Here is an 18,764-nt window from a genome sequence, read left to right as displayed (position 1 = left end):
AAAGTTGCTGAAGTTTAACAAGAATAAAACAGAAATTACTCGGGCCTGAAACTTTAACCTGGAGGCTTCGCCGCGCTCTCATCAGTCTCATCATCCATTTGTGTGCCTCGTGTTATTTGAGCCTAATATGTCAGACGCGACCCTAAAACTGAAATCTTGACCGTATTGGCAGCTATCAGCCTCCTTTTTCAAAGGTCAGAGCGATTTCACCCTTCATCAAATTCAAGTGAACATTAGACGAGCGAAGGCTTCCTGTTCTTAGTGGCGTAGTTGAAATGATGCTTCCTGTCAGCAGACGTTAAGGTAAAGGCAGTCTCTTCAGTGTGACGTCACTGCCACTTGCTCGACTCGAAACCAAAGGCGAGGTTTAGAGTTTGGGGAACAAGTCCAGGAAGCTGTGTCAACCGATAAGACAGAGAACTTATGTCGCTTTAACACAGACAGCTTTTTCTATGTTAGGTTAGAATTGAGGTAAGATTTGGAAATAGGTTTTGGCGTGCGACGACCTGCCGGCTGCTTTCACTGTACGGTGTGTGGCTGTACACACCCTGACTCCTGGACATGGCAGGTCTTTGGGGTCTGAAGATGCTGTTCTGGGCCGGGATCATCGGTTTGACCTACTGTAAGTGACCATCTGCAGTGTTCTCGGTGCTGCTTTCTTTAAGGATTGTAGAAAGACTTTGAAGTTTCTCTCTGTGTCTGTAAACTGAGGAGAAATAACAGAAAAACGTCTGCAAATGCAAATCATGTAGGTGATGAAGTCTCCCCCCTAAACTCGCTGTGTTTGAAGTCGGATGTTGAGCTTGTGATTGTGTATGAGGATTATTATCCCTGTGTGAGATGGAGACGTGAATCTGTCAGCTGAAAAGCTTTTTTACTTTTTGAAAACTGTAAAACATCATCAAGCAAAATGTGACCTTTTAAATAAAAACCGAGGGCAGAGGCTACGCTGTAGCACGCTTTGGAGATGCATCCGCGTTTGAGCTACTTCACGTTTCTTAAACTTTCCAACCCCAAGAACAGCAGACAGGAACTGCACACGCCTGTGATGTGAAAGCTTAAAAATGACAGGTTTCTGAGCCCTTTGGCAAAAGAACGAACACTCGTGTTCAATCAAAGGCGGCTGTTAATAGGAAGAAGACGCTCTTTAAAACATATGCTTTTATTTGGTGCTTTGGGAATTTTTGCAATCGTGTTTCTGTTCTGCTTTGATACCGTGCACGTATGAATGTGTGATTGTGTACTGTATATGTGTAGCTGTGGGGGTGGGGGGGCTGTGTCTGTCTGAAAGCAGAGACATTTTCTGGGGTGTGTCCCTGCAAGCTGCTTCTTCACCTCAGTGACTGTGGGTGCTGTGTGTGATAAACATTTCAGTGTGTGTGCGTGTGCACGTGTGCACGCTGAGTTACACTGACCTCACTGCCTCCATCATCACTCATAATTCATCTATAACTCAGCTGTTTTCAGCCAGTCTGTGCTGATGAGCTGAAATAAAATCTGTCATTTATCGTCTTTGCCCTCAGTCTGGCTCGTTCGTTTCTAACATACAGAATTTCTCAGCCAGTGTGAAGGTGTGTCATCATCCACCCAAAACATGATTGTTGTTTTCCTTTCAGTCACATTAATTAATTAACTGATCAGCCGTTATTAAAAAAAATTAAATACATAAAAGTGTCCAAAACCAAAATGTCAAAATTTTCTGTTTAGTGATGTATCTCATTTTAATTATTGTACTATATACTCATCATGCACTCATGTTGAAATATTATTATTCTAACTCACTGTTATTATTATTAAACTAACATTGTTTTACAGTTTAACAGATTTTTACATTAAATTGTATCAGTTCATCGTAACACTGTGAACTGTGTTTAAATATTTACTTTAACAAATGCAGATATACTTTTATTTAGTTACATGAACTTAATTACGTTTAAAGAATCTGAATTCACTTTAATAACATTTGATTTTATCCTTTATTATTTATCTTTAGCGAGCTATACGTGTAATCGTTACAGACAAAATATTAGGAACACTGCTAAACAGCCACATTTTTAATCAATAAAGTTAAATTTGATTGTGCCATTATTAATCTAATGTCTCTTTGAGATGAAAGTCCCTTAAAAAGTTCAAAGACATCTCCCAAAAAGATGTCTCTCAGTGTATGATTGTGTTTTAATATTAAACGCATTTAAAAATAGTTTAAAACTCTGCTCGACTTCTTCATCTTTTTCTATATTTTCCTGCTTTTTTCACTACTTTTAAAGAATTACTACACGCGTGTGTCAGCTCAGTAGTAAATACCAAAGTTCACACGTCTTCTGCTTAAACTGGGCGAGAGAAGCTGGGCCCTGTTTAACAGGCCGCCTGCATTAGCAGCAGCAGTAGTGTGATCAAAAAGTTTGACCACTTCCGTGTGCCATTCTGAGTCGTCTTCATTTCCTGGCAGCGCAGCGCGGGCCGAGCAGGCCGAGGCACCGCGCAGCAAATGACTTGCGGAAAAAAAAGGGAAGCACAGGGTGTAAAATGAAGAAATGAGGTCAGAAATGTTAAGCATGACTTTAAAACGTTTCTGGGAGGAGGAGAGTGTCACAGAGCAGGACTCTGTGGTGAACGCAAAACATGAGACGGAGGAAAAACAGTAAAACAGAGAAAATCAATGAATTAGAGACAGAGCTGGTTACTGTGTCCGTGTCTTTACTGCATTCAGGGATAATCACATTATTGTATTTGTGATTGTCATAATACTACAACACTGTCATGCAAATCACAAACCTACTCTCCTGAAAACATTTAAAATCAGTTTAAATAACGACTTTAAATAGTGAAGAAAAGGTTTTCTTTATGTTTACGTTCCTGGGCTTCAAACACATCATAACGACATAGTTATGATATAAATAAACCTTCACTAAACCTTCACTAAACCTGTTGCAGTCATCTCCAAACGAATAATCGATGAGCTGCGTTTGTGCGAGGCGCTGAAATGTCGCTGCAAACATGTTGCATCTCTGCACGACTGAGTGAAACAACAACGCGCCAAAACCACATCCTGAGTCTCATTGTTTGACTGTCCCCAATCACCCAGTCATTCAGTTCTCATTTCTATTGTTATAAAGAACAAATGGACAACATCAACAAACCCATTTAAAGTAAACTAACTCATGTACTTGTGAATATGATCCAAATGTGTTTATTTGTTTTTTATTCTTTGTAATGTCGAAAATACAGATTTTAAGAGAAGAGAAATTGAAACAAAGAACAAAAGAGAACTTCATACCTGACAAATATTATCTGAAACCGTATTTATTGAAACACTTTGGTTAAAAATGTATTTTTGGTTGTGTCTGGTTCAGTGACGCGGCCAAACCGACACCAGTGTTGTAAGTATGGGGCGGTTCTAGGTTGGAGTGCAGGCAGGAAGCTGCGGTTTGCTTTCTGATATAGCAACTGTGGCTCTTTGTCACAGTGTCATAGCAACCAGGTTACACAGCAGCGATACCTCATCCACACGATGCTGGGTAACAAAGTTCACCCTGCTGTGTTCAACAGAGGGATGTGTAAAACTATTTAGTAATCACTGGTTGTTTATGTGTTTTGTTTTCTTTTTCCTGCAAATACAATAAATTATTTAATCACAATCAAACTGATTTACACTTTTTTTCTCTTTTAATTACAGCTCAAACCACCAAAAGTGAGTACCATTATACTTTATCATGTTATTGAATCTCTATAGTCGTTCACTTCTCGTAGTCATCATGACAAATATTTAGTAATCACTCATTGTTTGTGTTTTTGTTTGTTTGTGTTTTCCTGCATACACAGTGAATGTTTTCATGACCAAAACACTAATTCTGACATTCTTGTCTCTTGTAATTCCAGATAACAACAAACGTGAGTTCCAATATATTTATGATGTTATTCAGTTTATAACATTTACTTCTTATTATGTTGTTTTCAGACTTGTTTAATTCCAGTTGTCCCCCTGCTGTGCTTCCTGATGTAGCATGCATCTCCCTCAGCCTCATGTGTAAATGTACACAGTCCTCAAACACTTACTATGAAATGACAGACATGTGTCTTCTTACTTAAACTGATGAACAGAAGCTTCGATCTGGGTCATCTGTGTCAGACAGAATTTAAACGCAAACACCAAAAACAAAAAACAGTTATGTTTTTGCAAAATGTGTAAAATGTATTGTTCTTTGTCTTCATTTAATCATAGGTTTACTGTGAAAAAGGTGAAATCCTTGTTTTCATATAGCAGCTGTTTTGCACAGATAATTTTCCATGAATGGGTAATCACATATATGTGATCAAGTATTTTCCTAATCATTTTTTACCCTCTGTGAAGCTGAATGAAAGCAAATTAACATGCTGTATACCAGCGGTCTCCAGTCGCTCTGTGGTCCGGGTCGTTTGGTACCGGGCTGCGTGATTTGAGGCTCTTGGGCAGGCTCTGTTTGCTCATATTATAATGAACTATATTTATGTGTAATAATTCATAGCTTTGCACATAATGTATCTGTTCCATACTTTCTTTTGCCCGAAGTCCCTGTACGTTAAATTTGACTTTAGATTCCTTGTAATTTAATTTAGATGCATTTGAGTTCAAGTTCAGTGAGTCTGGACAAATCAGAGCAGCAGCTCTCTGTTGTTGGGATTTAGATCAAATTTGCATGTAAGTAACGTGTAACACAAAGTCTCTGATTATCCAACACAACAGTTAGTCTTTTATTGTCTATAAAAACTTATCATTGATCCATCTTACTCTTATCCTTAGATCATTTTGTTTGTGTTTTGTAAACAATAATTAGTATTAATAGGACTATATTTAATTTGCTAGCATAGGAAATGGGATAGCAGTGACAAGTAGCACAGCATCTTTCTAACAACATGAAACACGACTGTTAGAGTGAAAATGTTACAGTGAGAACATTTTACATTTGCTACAGTTACAGCTAACATCTTTATGTCAGGCTGATTTCTTTTTCTTGGAATGAAAATTGTTTCAGCCTCCTCACCTCCACGCACGGCTACAAATGCTACAGTAGCCACTTCAACAGCCTCCTCCTCACCTCCACGCATTTCCACCAGTCCTACAGTAGCCACGTCGTCTGACGTCTCACCTCCACGCATGACCACATATCCCATAGTAGCCACTTCAACAGCCTCACTTCCACGCACGACCACAAATGCTACAGTAGCCACGTTGTCTGACTCCTCACCTTCATCCATGGCCCCAAATGCTACAGTAGTTAGTCCATCAGTGAATTCAACTGCCATGTCTGGTAATGTATTCAGAGTTTATAGTTTCATGGATTATTGGCACAGCTGTGTGATAAAATGCTACATTTGTAGTTTAGCATCGTGTCAGGTACAACCAGTCTGCTAGCTGTTAGGTATTTCTGCCTGAAGTTGACCTCCAGCCTGCTCTCACACAGCAACCAGAGCTCCTCCTGCAAGCACCTCAAATGAGACCTCACTCACACCCACTCCACCCAGCAACTCATCTGACTCTCAGGCCTCACCTACAGGCACCACAGTGACAGCTACCACTGAAGGTTGGCCGTTTCTTTATTATACAGGCCTGTGATGACATTGATGTGAATATAAGCAAAGAACACGGCGCTGCTGAGTTACAAGTACCTGTAAGGTGCTCTGAGCTGTTGTACATTCATGCTGCATAATCACAAACTAATAATTTTGTTCTTTTCTGATCTCATTTGAATGCATCGTTTCAGCCACCGAGACGACTCCTGAGCCTCCAAAGTGTGAGTGTCAGTTTAAAGATAATATGTCGTCTGCTTTCAAACACTAGTGATGCTGTCGAGCGTTTCTTACTTAGTGAAAGTTTATTTTTCTATCGAGTGTAAAGATTGTGTTTTAGTTTTAGCCAACGCTGGACTGTGGTCAACATCTGCATGAACAAACTGACTGAGATGAAACATTTCAGCAGCTGATTGATGTTCATGAACAAAATGTAACAATCGATTTGATTTCGTGCTCAGGTTCCTACACTGTCACACCCATCGAGTTTGGACTGCAGATTAATGTGATGAACTTCACCCCTGGTGACTACAACATCAGTATTACTGAAGGAGGTCGACGAGTGATTGAAGAGAGGGTCAACTCTACTCAACACAACATCCAACGCCTGAAGCCCTGTACTGAATATGAGCATCAAGTTGTATTTATTCACAGTGATGGCAGTAAAACACTCCAGTGTACCTCCACTGGAAATAAAACTAAAACAAAAGAAATGAGTGAGTACAAATAATTCATGATTTTTTGTGTTTCACCTTCTTGTAGTTTAACAAACTTGATATCAAATATATTTGTGCATCACTTGTGTGTTTCAGGTAAAACAGACATTACAGGGCAAAGCAGCATAAATGGATGTGTTTGTTACCAGAGTAACTGGGACATCAGCTCTTCAATATCAGCACCAAATGTAACTTCAGCTGATCAGTGCAGCAGTGGCAGTAAAAGCTTCTGTGTCAAACACAGAGACATTTGCTCTGATTTTGAAACAACCTTCACTTCAGGAAACTGTTCTTCATTTAACATCACCACAAACATCATTGTTGGTTCGTACAAAACATTATGCCTTGAATTGAAATTCATATTCTTTAGAACTGATTTAATGTTTAATGCTTTTCTCTTTTTAATTTTTTCCTCAGATTTATATAATTCAAGTGAAATTGAACTGAGTGGTTCCACTGGACTTCCTGCAGTGATACAGCCAACGTTACCAACGATCAAAGAGTGTAAAAATATCACAGTGTATTACACTTGTTCAGGTAAGTGAAACATCCGCTTCATGGATCAATTTTTATTTTGAATATAAAACCAAAGATGAACTGCTGCATGCACCGAGTTATAAAAATGATGTCGTCTTTGTTTCTCGTCAGAAAAAGACAAACCTGGTCAAACGAACAAACCGCTGTCTAAGCTGGATCCCTTCAGAAACTACCGCTGTACTGGTCTGATCTCAAAAAACAATATCAGCACGGATAAGACAACTCCACCCGTCCACCTTAACACTGACTGTGGTGTGTTGATATTTAACTTACCTCAGAGGGATGAAGCTTTTCCTCCTCAGATAGTTTGAAGCGACACAAACTAACAGCTGCTGCACTGTTACTGTTTGTTTCAACAGATCTTAAATTTAACATTAAGAACAAAACAGCCATGAAATCTATTGAGTTGAGCTGGAAAACAACCAGTGATAACTGCAAGGACGTCCTTCACACCCTTCGCAATCTTTCATATGACTGCAGTTGTTCTTCCAATGATAAAACAGGTAAGTCCAATAATAATAATTTAAATTCACTTACATTTTTATAACTATTTTAGATTAAAATTTATTTGTTTCGTGTTTTTGGTTTGTTTATTTTTTAAAAACATCAACTTAATTGATAATTTACATATACAGAATATTTATTTTGTTCTTAAGGTAACTACTTGGCAATATAACATCGATTTAATTTTTGTACATAATTATAACTAAACACATGAAGTATGATCCAAAATAACGATATGTCACTGCATTCTTATCTTATACTCAGATCTCCAACCTGTTATGTTCAGTCTGCTGCTCATGTCGTTGTCGTGTTTACTAAAGCCAGCAGGTCAAAGTCACCTGAAGTCTCTTTAGCTGGACCTGCTGATTTAAACCACAAAGAGTTCATGAACATTATGTTACAGGAATCACAGGAATCCCAAAGCCTCAGTCTGACGGAGGAACGTGTGATTTTACTGGACTCGAAGCATTCACTGATTATACCTGTGGAGTCCAACCCAAATACAACAGCAAGACGGTTTCCAAGAAAAGGGAAGTTCCACTGAGAACTGCCCCTGGAGGTAAGTTACCAAACTAAATATTCAGAATTACACTTCATAACAAAGCTGAACCTTTAATTGATCAAAATCAAACTTTGTTTAGCTTTATTTTTTATATCCTTCTAAAACACAACATGAAGACTTTGGTGGTGAACAGCAGAAAATAAAGTTACAAAATGATGTTTTCATGAAGAAGAATAAACTCGAGCTCATTTATTTTAGTGAAAGATTGGAAACAAATGTGTTTTTCAGTGTGACAGTCCTGATCATAATTAATGTGATTTAGATATATTTTAAGATAAATGCCATGAAACAGAGAGCATCCCTCATATCAACTAAATCCGACTCTCTGAAACTTTACAGTGAACATTAAAACATGCTGAGTCATCAGTGAAGAAACGTGACAGTAATTATGACGTTCAGTCGTTTAAGCAGCGCTGACTCAGACTCTTGTTCTCTGGGACTTATAGAAATGTGTTTGTTAATTTTCTTTACTCGTTCATATTATTCTGGAGGGAAAATGTGTTTAATGATAAGAGATAACTGAAGTTCATTCACATGTTTTCTGTTTTTTAAAGTTACATATCTGTACATTAAATGTAAGCTGGGCTCCATGAAAACAAAATGATAAATTAATTCTTCAATAATTAATAATTAATTTCTATTATGAATCGTTTTAACATTGCAAACATAAACATGTTTACTTTCACATGTTTTGTCTCGTTGCTGATGGACATAAAAATGAATCTTAAAACTATGATCCCTGTTTTCATTTCCTTACAGTACCCGACGGTTCCCCTAAAGTGACTGTAACTGTGCCGGAGAATAATGTGATTAAAGTAGAGTGTAAGCATGGAGACAAGATTAGAGGACCAATAGAAAAAAGAAGATTCATAGCACGTCTTCATCCTGGTGGTGAAAACAAACTACAGAATAAAACAGTTTGTGAGTTTGAATTCAAGGATCTGAGCTACTCTACAGCATACAGAGTGGAGGTTTGTATCATCCTACTTTTAAGTATATGATTATTTTATGGCTGCTTTATTTTAATGGTGTCATTTCTTATGAATGAACATCTGAAACATCTGTATTTATAGGTGACTGTTTTCAACGGATACTTTGAAAGCCAACCGGGCAGAGGAACAGCTGATACTCGCTGTAAGTATGGATTCAATGACACAGTTTGTTGGATAAATCAGTTTACATATTTACAAATTCAATTTACACATTGTACAGCCAAGTTTTTTAAAAGTACACCTTCTCCAAGATTTTATGACATAATAAAGATCATCTTTACATTAACCTAGGTAAGATGAACAACAACACCTGACATTTTACATCATATCTGTATTCACTTAATACAAGTTAAGCCAAAACTCAGAAGCAGTGTGTAAAAAACTAAGTACAGCCTTATTGCTTCCATAGGAATTCAGTAACAGCCACGTGCTGCTGATCAAATGCACTTCATTAACTGAGGTACAAGCAAATGTTAACACTTCTGGAGCATTTAGGTTTTACATTAACACCGTGCCAAGGAGGATTTCTAAACCATTTGGAAAGTCTATCATTCTGCAATAAGTGAGATTATTCACAAAGAAAACACTCAGGACAGTTACCAACTGTCCCAGGAGTGGACGTCCCAGAAAGTTCACCTCAGTGTCAGACTGTGCAGTGTTCATGGAAACTACAACAACCCAAGTGCTGCATCTCAGACTCTACAGGTCTCAGATATCATGTTAAATGCTACAACAAAACAAAGAATAGTTAACGAAAAAGTACAATGAGCACAAAGTATTCAAAACAGAATTTAGAGGCCAGGAAGGTAAAGAATCTAAGTGTTCCAATGACCCATTCCAGAGTCCAGACCTCAATATGATTAAAATGCTGTCGCAAGACCTTTAGAGAACTGTGCAGAAGTAAAAGCCCATAAAGTGCAATAAACTGAAGCAGTGTTGTAAAGACGAGTGGACCAAAATTCCTCCTCAATGATATGAGAGACTTATAACGTCTACAAGAGAAGGATTATTTCAAGTTATTGTGGTGCCTTTAAGAAGTGGTTCTTAAAGGCACTGAATCATGAGATGTATTTAATTTTTCACACACTGCTGAGGGGTAGATTATTGTTTATTATGTCCTGATGTCAAACCTTAGAAATAACATAAGGTGTACTTTGTTTTTACCTTATGTTTTACATACATGCACTCACTCGTCCCATTCTTTTACAGATAATGACAAAGCTGTCATTGGGTTTCTGGTCTTCCTCATCATCCTCACGTCTGTGGCTCTACTTTTTGTCATCTACAAGATCTACATTTTGAAACGCCGACAGTCCCAGTAAGAAAACTTCTGTGCATATTCCACAGCATGCCTTCATCCTGTCTTCCTTCTCTCACCCCAACCAATCACAGCAGATGGCCCCGCCCCTCCCTGAGCCTGCCGGAAGAAACCTGCCGGAGGTTTCTTCCTGTTAAAAGGGAGTTTTTCCTTCCCACTGTCACCAAAGTGCTGCTCATAGGGGGTCATATGATTGTTGGGTTTTTCTCTGTATGTATTATTGTAGGGTCTACCTTACGATATAAAGCACCTCAAGGTTGTTGTTATTTGGGGCTGTATAAATAAAACTGAATTGAATATGTCGTTTCCTTTGTTATTTTAACAGCCGAGCTGCGCTCGCTTTTTTAGGATTTGTTCATTTTTCACAAATAAAAATGTTAATAAGATTTTTGCACTGCTTCTGTTGAATTTAAAAACCTTCCTATGCTCTTTTCTTCACAGTGACCTGGGAGAAAGCATGATGCTTATTTCAACAACAAGTGAGTTTTATTTAATAGTAGAGTTTCGGTTCCTGGCATCACTTATTTTCATATGTTTTTGTACTGTTTTTACTAAAACCTTTAGGGTTTAGATAACAACAGGATGACAGGAACACGATCAAGTAAACTATGTTCCTCTTTTCAAAATTGAATTGACTGTGAAGTCATGCTGGTTCTCATCTATGATCATTGGAACAGCTGTAAAAGCAGCTGTAGAGCACATAAAAACATCCTGTGAAATATCAAATCTGAAGAATTCAGACCCTTTTGGGAAAAGTGTAAAATGTACTAATATTTAAAGTTCAAAGTTAAATTTCATCACATTATGAGTAAATATGATGACTGTGGTATTTACTCATTTCTTTGAAAATGAAATGAATGCAGTGAAATTGTGCTTGAATAGGATTTTTCTTTAAACTCCTTTAAGCAAGAAGTGAAACTCTTGAGCTCAAGAATCTCATTTACATAAGTGTCCTATGGCCGGTCTGAGGTAGGCGGAGTTAACCTGCCTTTTAACCTCATATATGTATTTTTATGTTATCTAACAGCAGATCACTTTGTTGAATTCGGGTGACTGAAAGAGTTATATAAAAACTATGCATACAAATTATGATGTATGTTAACAAATACTGTAAGATTCTGTTTTTTTTACGAGCTCATTTTTTTGCTGACTGCTTGTTGTAGATGATGAAGAAAACCTGTTGCTTGTTGAGCCGATCGCAGCAGAGGTCCTGCTGGAAACCTACAAGAGGAAGCTCGCTGATGAGGGGAGACTTTTCCTGGCTGAGTTTCAGGTAAGTGCACTCTGTGGTCTTTGGTAGGGGGTATTTCTACTTCTGTTATTTATTTTCAGGAATGGGTGATTAACCATAGTATGTCAGAGGAGCAGACAATGGAAAACAAAAGGCCAAAACTTGATCTGAATACATGTTAGACGGTTGGAGTCCAAAGTGTATGTTTTTTAAAGAACATTGCTTTAATTTACTTGCAGAGCATCCCAAGAATTTTCTCAAGATACACGGTGAAAGAGGCAAAGAAGTCCTGCAATTCTATCAAGAACCGCTACGTGGACATTCTGCCCTGTGAGCTGATCAATGTTATCAAAATCACTGAGAGTCACTGTGAAGACTGTCATCATTTATTTTATTTTATTTTTTGTCTTGAACTAGATGATTATAACCGTGTCCAGCTAACCACAGGAAATGGAGAGCCAGGATGCGACTACATCAACGCCAGCTTCGTTGACGTATGTAAAAATGTTCAGCTTGTTCAACATAAAGTTCATGACATCTGTTCGATAAAACAGTCAAACATCACTCCTGTTCTTCCTGCAGGGATTCAAAGAGTCCAAAAAGTACATCGCAGCTCAAGGTAAAGTCACGCTGCCGTTCTTCACACAGCTGCACTGAATGACTGTGATGTATGATGCTTATCTAGGGTGTTCTCGCTGCAGGACCAAAGGAAGAAACTATAAATGACTTCTGGAGGATGATCTGGGAACAGCAGTCCTCAATTATCGTCATGGTAACACGATGTGAGGAGGGAAACAGGGTAAGATCGTGTTTAAAGTTTTTAAAATGAGTCACAGAGAAATATCCTTTCTTTGAGAAGCTTCTTATCTGATTTGCTTAAATCTTAGACCTTCGTATTGTTTGCTCCGTTCTCCTTCCTCACTGAGCGACAGTCAGCTTCTCTCCTCTCACATCGTTTCACAGGTCAAATGTGCTCAGTACTGGCCATCTCCTGACCGAGAGACTGAGCTTTATGAGGAGTTTATTGTGAAGCTGAACTCAGAGGACCACTACCCAGATTACACCATCCGCCGTCTCAGCCTGACAAACGTAAGCCTCCGTCACATGTTGAACCGACAAAACTGTAAAAGTGTTTAATGTCTGTAATCATATCTGTGTAGAAGTGTTGCTCAGCATGCACATTTATCTCAATAACTGCACCTGCAGAAGAGAGAGAAGAACTCAGAGAGGGAGGTGACCCACATCCAGTTCATGAGTTGGCCCGACCACGGAGTCCCTGGAGAGCCACACCTCCTCCTGAAACTGAGGCGGCGCGTCAACGCCTTCAAGAATTTCTTCAGTGGGCCGATCGTTGTTCACTGCAGGTATGAAGAGGTCACACTCTACGCTCGGCTCAGGTTAACAAGTTTGTTTCACTTTGTTCCATCAGCCATGTCAGTACATCTGTAGGCTGATATTAGGCAAAGTCTGACTGGATGGACGTCTATTTGTAGCCACACCTACTTCTTCAGATCACCGCCTCTTAGTTTAATTCAGATTAAAACACGAGCTGTTAATTGAGATCTAAAGTGCGTCATTGTACATCAGGTTAAATAAGACAACGGCACTCATAGGTGATACTTCTTTCTCGTGCAGCGCGGGGGTCGGCAGGACAGGAACCTACATTGGCATCGATGCCATGATGGAAGGTCTGGAGTCAGAGGGCAGAGTGGACATCTACGGTTACGTGGTCAGACTCCGCAGACAGAGATGCCTCATGGTCCAAGTCGAGGTAAAGTGTGTGTGTGTGTGTGTGTGTGTGTGTGTGTGTGTGTGTGTGTGTGTGTGTGTGTGTGTGTGTGTGTGTAAAACAGAAGAATACTTGTAAATACAACGAGTTTGATGCCAATTCTCAGGAAAGTGAATCACCTTATCTGCATCTACAGACAGACAGAACAACAGATGGAAGGTTATATGACAAAGATTAACAATTAGTTAAATCAGCTAAACTTAAATATGTACAGTTGTATATATTATGTATATTTTTTAATATATTTTTAAAAATGTTATGTTTATAAAAAGTTGTATTTTAAACATGTACACCGTACTCTTTCTGTCATTTCCTGTCTTCCTCGGTGTTATTATCTCCTGTCTTGTTCCGGTTTTGCTTCCTGTTTTTTTTTTTTTGTTTGTTTCTCCTCTTTGTGTTTGGCCCCGCCCTCTTTTTCTTCACCTACATCTGCAGCTCTGTGTCAGTCAGCCCTCTGTGTGTACATGTGGTCCTGTTCTTTAGTCTGCATGTTCGTATTATAGACTCATTCACCTTTATATTTCACCTACTGTGTAAAGAAATGTATGTGAGGAACACCGCGTGTTAGATGTACATACACTGACTACACTGCACATAAACAAAGCTTCATTTTTTAAAATCCTGTATTAAATAAATGAGGGTAAATGAGATATAAATGCTGCGGCACATTCGAGGTTTGTCTCTCGTGCATTAACATGAGTGCATTTGTGTGCACACAGGCCCAGTACATCCTGATTCACCAGGCCCTGCTGGAGCACAACCAGTTTGGAGAGACAGAGATCAGCCTGTCTGAGCTGCACAGCACAATGAACACGCTCAAAGAGAAAAACTTGGACGACGAGCCCACGCTCATGGAGGAGGAGTTTGAGGTACGCCGTATCTTATCACTTTTATAGCTGTAAACTACAGAAAAGCAGTGCGAGGGACCGAAAATGCAGCTTTGATCGTGTTTAAGTCGCTGAGTGAGTCACAGAGAACTCACGTAAAGAGTGTCTGACAGAGCTCTGACAGAATAATGTAAATGACCCTAAAACATTGATGTAGCACAAACGTCTGAAATCTAAAAATATCATCAAGTGTGCCTGTCGTCCTCTTCTCCATCACATCCTGCACGATGGATTGGATGGAAGCAAAGTTTTAATAGACAAAATGATCTTGCAGAGACTCCCCACCTTTAAAAACTGGAGGACGCTCAACACAGGAGTGACCGAAGAAAACAAGAAGAAGAATCGTTCTTCGTCGGTCATCCCCTGTGAGTTTGCTTTGCATGCACGCGTGTGCTCGCATGTAAGATTACATCTGCTCAGTTCCACTTCTTTCATATCAAACCTGCAGATGACTTCAACCGCGTGCTCCTGAAGCTGGATGAAGGACGAAGTCAGGACAGTGACCCTGACGAAGACGATGAGGAGGAAGATTCTTCAGATGAAGAGGATGAAGACTCCACTCAATACATCAACGCCTCGCACATCACGGTAACGTTCAGCCTATTTATGAACCCGTTTCTATGTAAACTACTAAAAATACCAGCCGATGTCAAACTGTGACAAACTGCTTCCTGCCACCTTCTTTCCTGTTGCACCAGATAATGAAATGTCTCATCTTCTATGTTTGGACTCGATGTGTTTGTCTCCCACACAGGGATACTGGGGCTGCCGTGTCTTCATAGTGGCGCAGACCCCACTGGCAGACACCACGGGGGACTTCTGGTCGATGATTTACCAGAAGAAAGTTTATACTGTCGTCATGCTTTCAGACAGCAGTGAAGCAGCGGTACATACAATATAACATACTTATAGTGACACACATTAAATGTACATGTGGTAAATATGCTTGTTTTCTCCTGCTCAACAGGACTGTATTTACTGGGACAAAGAGAAGAAGAGCTTTGGGGAGATTGAGGTGGAGGTGACGAGCACAGACAACTCGCCAAATTTCATCAGACGCACCATGCAGATCCGCCACGTCAAGGTAACACAGCCGCCACCTACTCTGCCTCTGTAAGCGAGCCTCGCCCACTGATGAGACCGGACATTTGTAAGCCAGCTGTGCTCTTCTCGTCCTCTTCTATCCACAGAGGAAAGACAGACGGGAGATAAACCATTTCCAGTTCCTGAAGTGGACGAGCAAAGAGGAGGTGCCGGAGAAACCTCAAGACCTCACAGACATGATCAAGGACATCAAGCAAAACTGCGGCACCAGCAGATCACAGAGGAACAACCCCATAGTGGTCCACTGCGAGTAAGAACACACGGGGAACAGTTCAGTGACGAGATGAGAACGGGGCAGCACGCAGCGAGGACGAGTCATCGTTCTCAGCGTTCAGATCAGTAAAATGTGTCGCAACAGCCGACTTCTCCATCTCGCTGGGTTTCAGGGCGGACACTAGTGTCCCTTTGATCAGTGTTTTTAAATAAAGAGCTCGGTAAAATCTAAGCAGCAGGATGTCTTTTAAACAGAGAAATCAGCTACGTAGCTGCATTTCTGCGCATATACAGATGCTGCCACATGTTTTGGTGCAAGCCCTACAGTTGACAGAGCATGCATGAATGCAGCAATCATTTACGTTGCAAATTTTAGATAAAGATCTTGATGAAAATGAGCTCACCCTGCTTTGCAGCCTCACCTCATTTCAAGGAAACCATGCATTTGATTTCCTTTCAGGCATGAATATGTTATAAAAATAGTGTGAACACTCCCAACAGCACTCTCTAAAGACACCTCACACAAAGTGTGATTACCGAGTGTACACAGTAAAATGCATCTATGTTAGTGTGAAAGACAGTAAAGGTCAGCTGATCAGGAATAGTTGAGTATTCCCATGAATTTAACCCAACATCAATTATTCTTTTAAGGAAATCCTTTGTTTGATGATTAATTAGTTATATTTTTATTTCCTATGACAACAGATCCACTTTTCATGTGATGTCCTTCACAGGCCCACAGCTGTCTAATACATAAATGGATATGTATAAATTAATAAACTCCTGTTTGTAACTTGTGTGCTCCTCAGCGACGGCTCGTCCCGCTCAGGGGTTTTCTGCGCCCTGTGGAACGTGCTGGACAACGCTGAGAGCGAGAAGCTGGTGGATGTTTTCCAAGTGGTCAAAACGCTGCGCAAAGAGAGACAGCGCATGGTCTCCAGCCTGGTGAGAAAGAGGAACACAATCGTTCACACTCTGCTTATAACCAGAGATCAGCGTTGCACATCACCAGTTCCCTGTTCTAGCTCACTATGAAATGTATATTTTATATTACTGTTTTAAAAACAAAAGTAAGCTCAAGTATAAAGATCATTTCTGCCTTCTATTTGATAACAAATCTATGAAAAAGCCACGCCCATTTGTTTTCTCCCTGCTGCTGATGTAAACTTGAGTCATTGTTGCATTTTGCCTGTTTTCAGCAGTGTGTTCAGGCTTATGTGAACTTTTACAGCAGCTGGAAACTGTAATGACTAGTTTGTGGCGACAGTAGAAGTCTGATATGAAGCACTGTGATATCCGTGCTTGTCCACACAGAGTTTAGTAGTATCGGTTCAGTGTTTGTGTTGTGTTCGTGGGATTCTTCCTGCTGGTTATTTAGGGAAGTGTGTAAGACAGCAAAGAAAGCAAGATTCACTCTAACAAGAAACACACTGAAACAATATTTGTTTCCTGTGTTTCTAACAGGAGCAATACCAGTTTATATATGACGCCGTGGAGGCCGTGTTCCCCGTTCAAAACGGGGAAGTGAAACCGGTGCAGGCCTCTGCAGCCGACTCGGTGCAGATCGTCAACGAGACGAAAGCGGCCGAGCAGAAAGACGAAGGCAAGGCTGAGGAGCCAGCCAGCACTACCAGCAACGAGCAGCAGGCGGCAGCAGAGAGCACTCCTCTGGTGCCTGACAAAGAAGAGAAGAAAGAGGAGGCGGAGAAAGAGGCCCCACCCACGGAGACCACGCCGCTGGACGACACCAGCAACGGTCCCACTGTCACGGTGGAGGTGTGAGGGTGCCGGCCGTGACTGTGTCCACTGATGGAAATAAGCGCTTCAGTTTTATGCTTTTTTAAATTACCTTATGAATGTATAAACGTTGTAAAACTTTTAGATTTGTGGAAGAATTTGACCAAATATCTCACGTCAGTTTCCAAAGTGTTTGATTTAAATTAAGTTATAAATGTTTCTGAATGCAAATGTAATTTCTCTCTTTTCACAAAGTTTACCAGCACAGCTGTCATCAAACTGGACCCTTTACTGGATATTTAAAGGGGTCTAACAACTAAATCTGAAATATACAGCAGACGAGTTGTTTTGTCCTCTACGCTGTTATTTAGTTCATCTTCTGTTTCCTCATTTATACATAGTAACAAGCATTTTTTGAACATTTAGTTAAAGTCAGTGTTTTATGGCACACTGCGTTTTTTATTACAGTTGTATTTATGCGTTGTATTTGCTCACTGTCATCGGCTTTGTTAAGCATATCTTTAAAAGATAAATATGTTCCTCACTCAGCTTCTTACTACAGGAACACTGAAAGGTTTGAAGTATCTGTTGTATATTTCTCCCACTAATGAAGTTGGAGCAACATTTGAATCAACATTTTTTGGTTGTGCTGAGTTTCTTTGAGTCACACCAGTAACGTACTCGTGGAGCAGACTGGGTCAACAGTTTTCTTTTTCGTTTGCAATAAATTTACCTGATGACATTTTACTCTGGATCTTTCCTTGAATAGAAAAATGTGAAAACGAGCTCAAATCTTCAGGAGGTTAAAATCATACACGTGTCTTTGTTTCTACATATTAGTTTCAGGGCTGAGCAGCCGATCAGAGAGAACACACTAATAACACGTCTCAGCTCGTCTCAGGGCGGCTCTGAGCCAGAAACCAAAACCTCGAGCTTCATCAAAAGTCGTTGCTAAGTGTGTGATTGTTTCAAAAGATGGGAAAACAAAATAGAAAACTGACAGTGCAAAAAATAGACTCAGTCATATAATTAAATCTCTTTAAAACGCATAAATAGAAATATCTCATTTCAATAAATAGGATGTTATTCATTCACACCAGTGTGTGAGTGTGTACAGCGCTATACAAATACAGGCCATTTACCATTTATTCATTCTGCCTTAAAAATGTAGAAACTTTGCTCACTGTTGACATTTATAGTTTGCTTACATTTATTTAATGTGTGAGAACCGCTGGGCTTGTTTTTATTGGCTGTCTTGCATAACCTGTGCTTTGGATCTTCCTTTGCTTAAATGGATAAATATGATTTAAGTGAATAATATGAACTATGAATATTCTGTTTCCTCTCTGCTTAAAATTCTCTTAAGTCCTTCTTTCAGTCTCACCTTAGAAGCAGTTTTTATGTCTTTACTTTTGTTTTATCGAGATTTAGTCTCAACTTTGACGGGACCATGTGAGAAATATCAAGATTTTACAGTTTCGATTATTGTTTGTACCTTTGGAAGCTTTGTGAATACTCGCACAGATGTCAGCACTTTAATCCTCGAGCACGTGTGGGGGGGACGTTGTGACTCCCAGTGCTAATTCGCTGTGGTTGGACAGCTTCTGTTTGTTTGTGTGCAACAATA

At 39.7% G+C, this 18,764-nt stretch overlaps 1 protein-coding gene across 3 annotated transcripts; it reads left to right on the top strand.

Annotated features, from left to right (window-relative positions):
- Positions 1-358: 358 nt before the first annotated feature.
- On the top strand, positions 359-17,884 carry ptprc (protein tyrosine phosphatase receptor type C). Of its 3 annotated transcripts, XM_026147168.1 has the most exons (32): positions 359-622; positions 3,677-3,691; positions 3,880-3,891; positions 5,013-5,288; positions 5,442-5,561; positions 5,742-5,771; positions 6,009-6,263; positions 6,360-6,587; positions 6,681-6,800; positions 6,912-7,052; positions 7,160-7,303; positions 7,708-7,863; positions 8,626-8,837; positions 8,940-9,000; positions 10,068-10,176; positions 10,618-10,655; positions 11,340-11,449; positions 11,647-11,737; positions 11,825-11,901; positions 11,990-12,026; positions 12,109-12,206; positions 12,371-12,496; positions 12,614-12,771; positions 13,043-13,178; positions 13,916-14,065; positions 14,358-14,448; positions 14,532-14,671; positions 14,838-14,969; positions 15,051-15,167; positions 15,274-15,437; positions 16,210-16,345; positions 16,865-17,884. In XM_026147168.1, the coding sequence occupies exons 1-32, from the start codon at positions 562-564 to the stop codon at positions 17,180-17,182; spliced, it is 4,059 nt and encodes a 1,352-aa protein (XP_026002953.1). In that variant the 5' UTR covers positions 359-561; the 3' UTR covers positions 17,183-17,884. The 3 variants fall into 3 exon arrangements, with proteins under 3 accessions (XP_026002953.1, XP_026002954.1, XP_026002955.1); XM_026147169.1 differs by lacking the exon at positions 5,013-5,288 and having other exon boundaries at positions 360-622; XM_026147170.1 differs by lacking the exons at positions 5,013-5,288; positions 5,442-5,561 and having other exon boundaries at positions 361-622.
- Positions 17,885-18,764: the final 880 nt, after the last annotated feature.

Source organism: Astatotilapia calliptera, chromosome 17, assembly GCF_900246225.1.
Source record: "Astatotilapia calliptera chromosome 17, fAstCal1.2, whole genome shotgun sequence".
NCBI lineage: Eukaryota > Metazoa > Chordata > Actinopteri > Cichliformes > Cichlidae > Astatotilapia > Astatotilapia calliptera.
This window is presented reverse-complemented; position numbering and strand designations above follow the sequence as displayed.

Excerpts from the sequence above, each read along its gene's own strand:
- ptprc (XM_026147168.1), top strand. The coding sequence starts at position 562 with ATGGCAGGTCTTTGGGGTCTGAAGATGCTGTTCTGGGCCGGGATCATC. Across the intron at positions 13,179-13,915 it reads GCCTCATGGTCCAAGTCGAG|GCCCAGTACATCCTGATTCA; the intron begins GTAAAGTGTGTG and ends GTGTGCACACAG. Across the intron at positions 15,438-16,209 it reads CCCATAGTGGTCCACTGCGA|CGACGGCTCGTCCCGCTCAG; the intron begins GTAAGAACACAC and ends TGTGCTCCTCAG.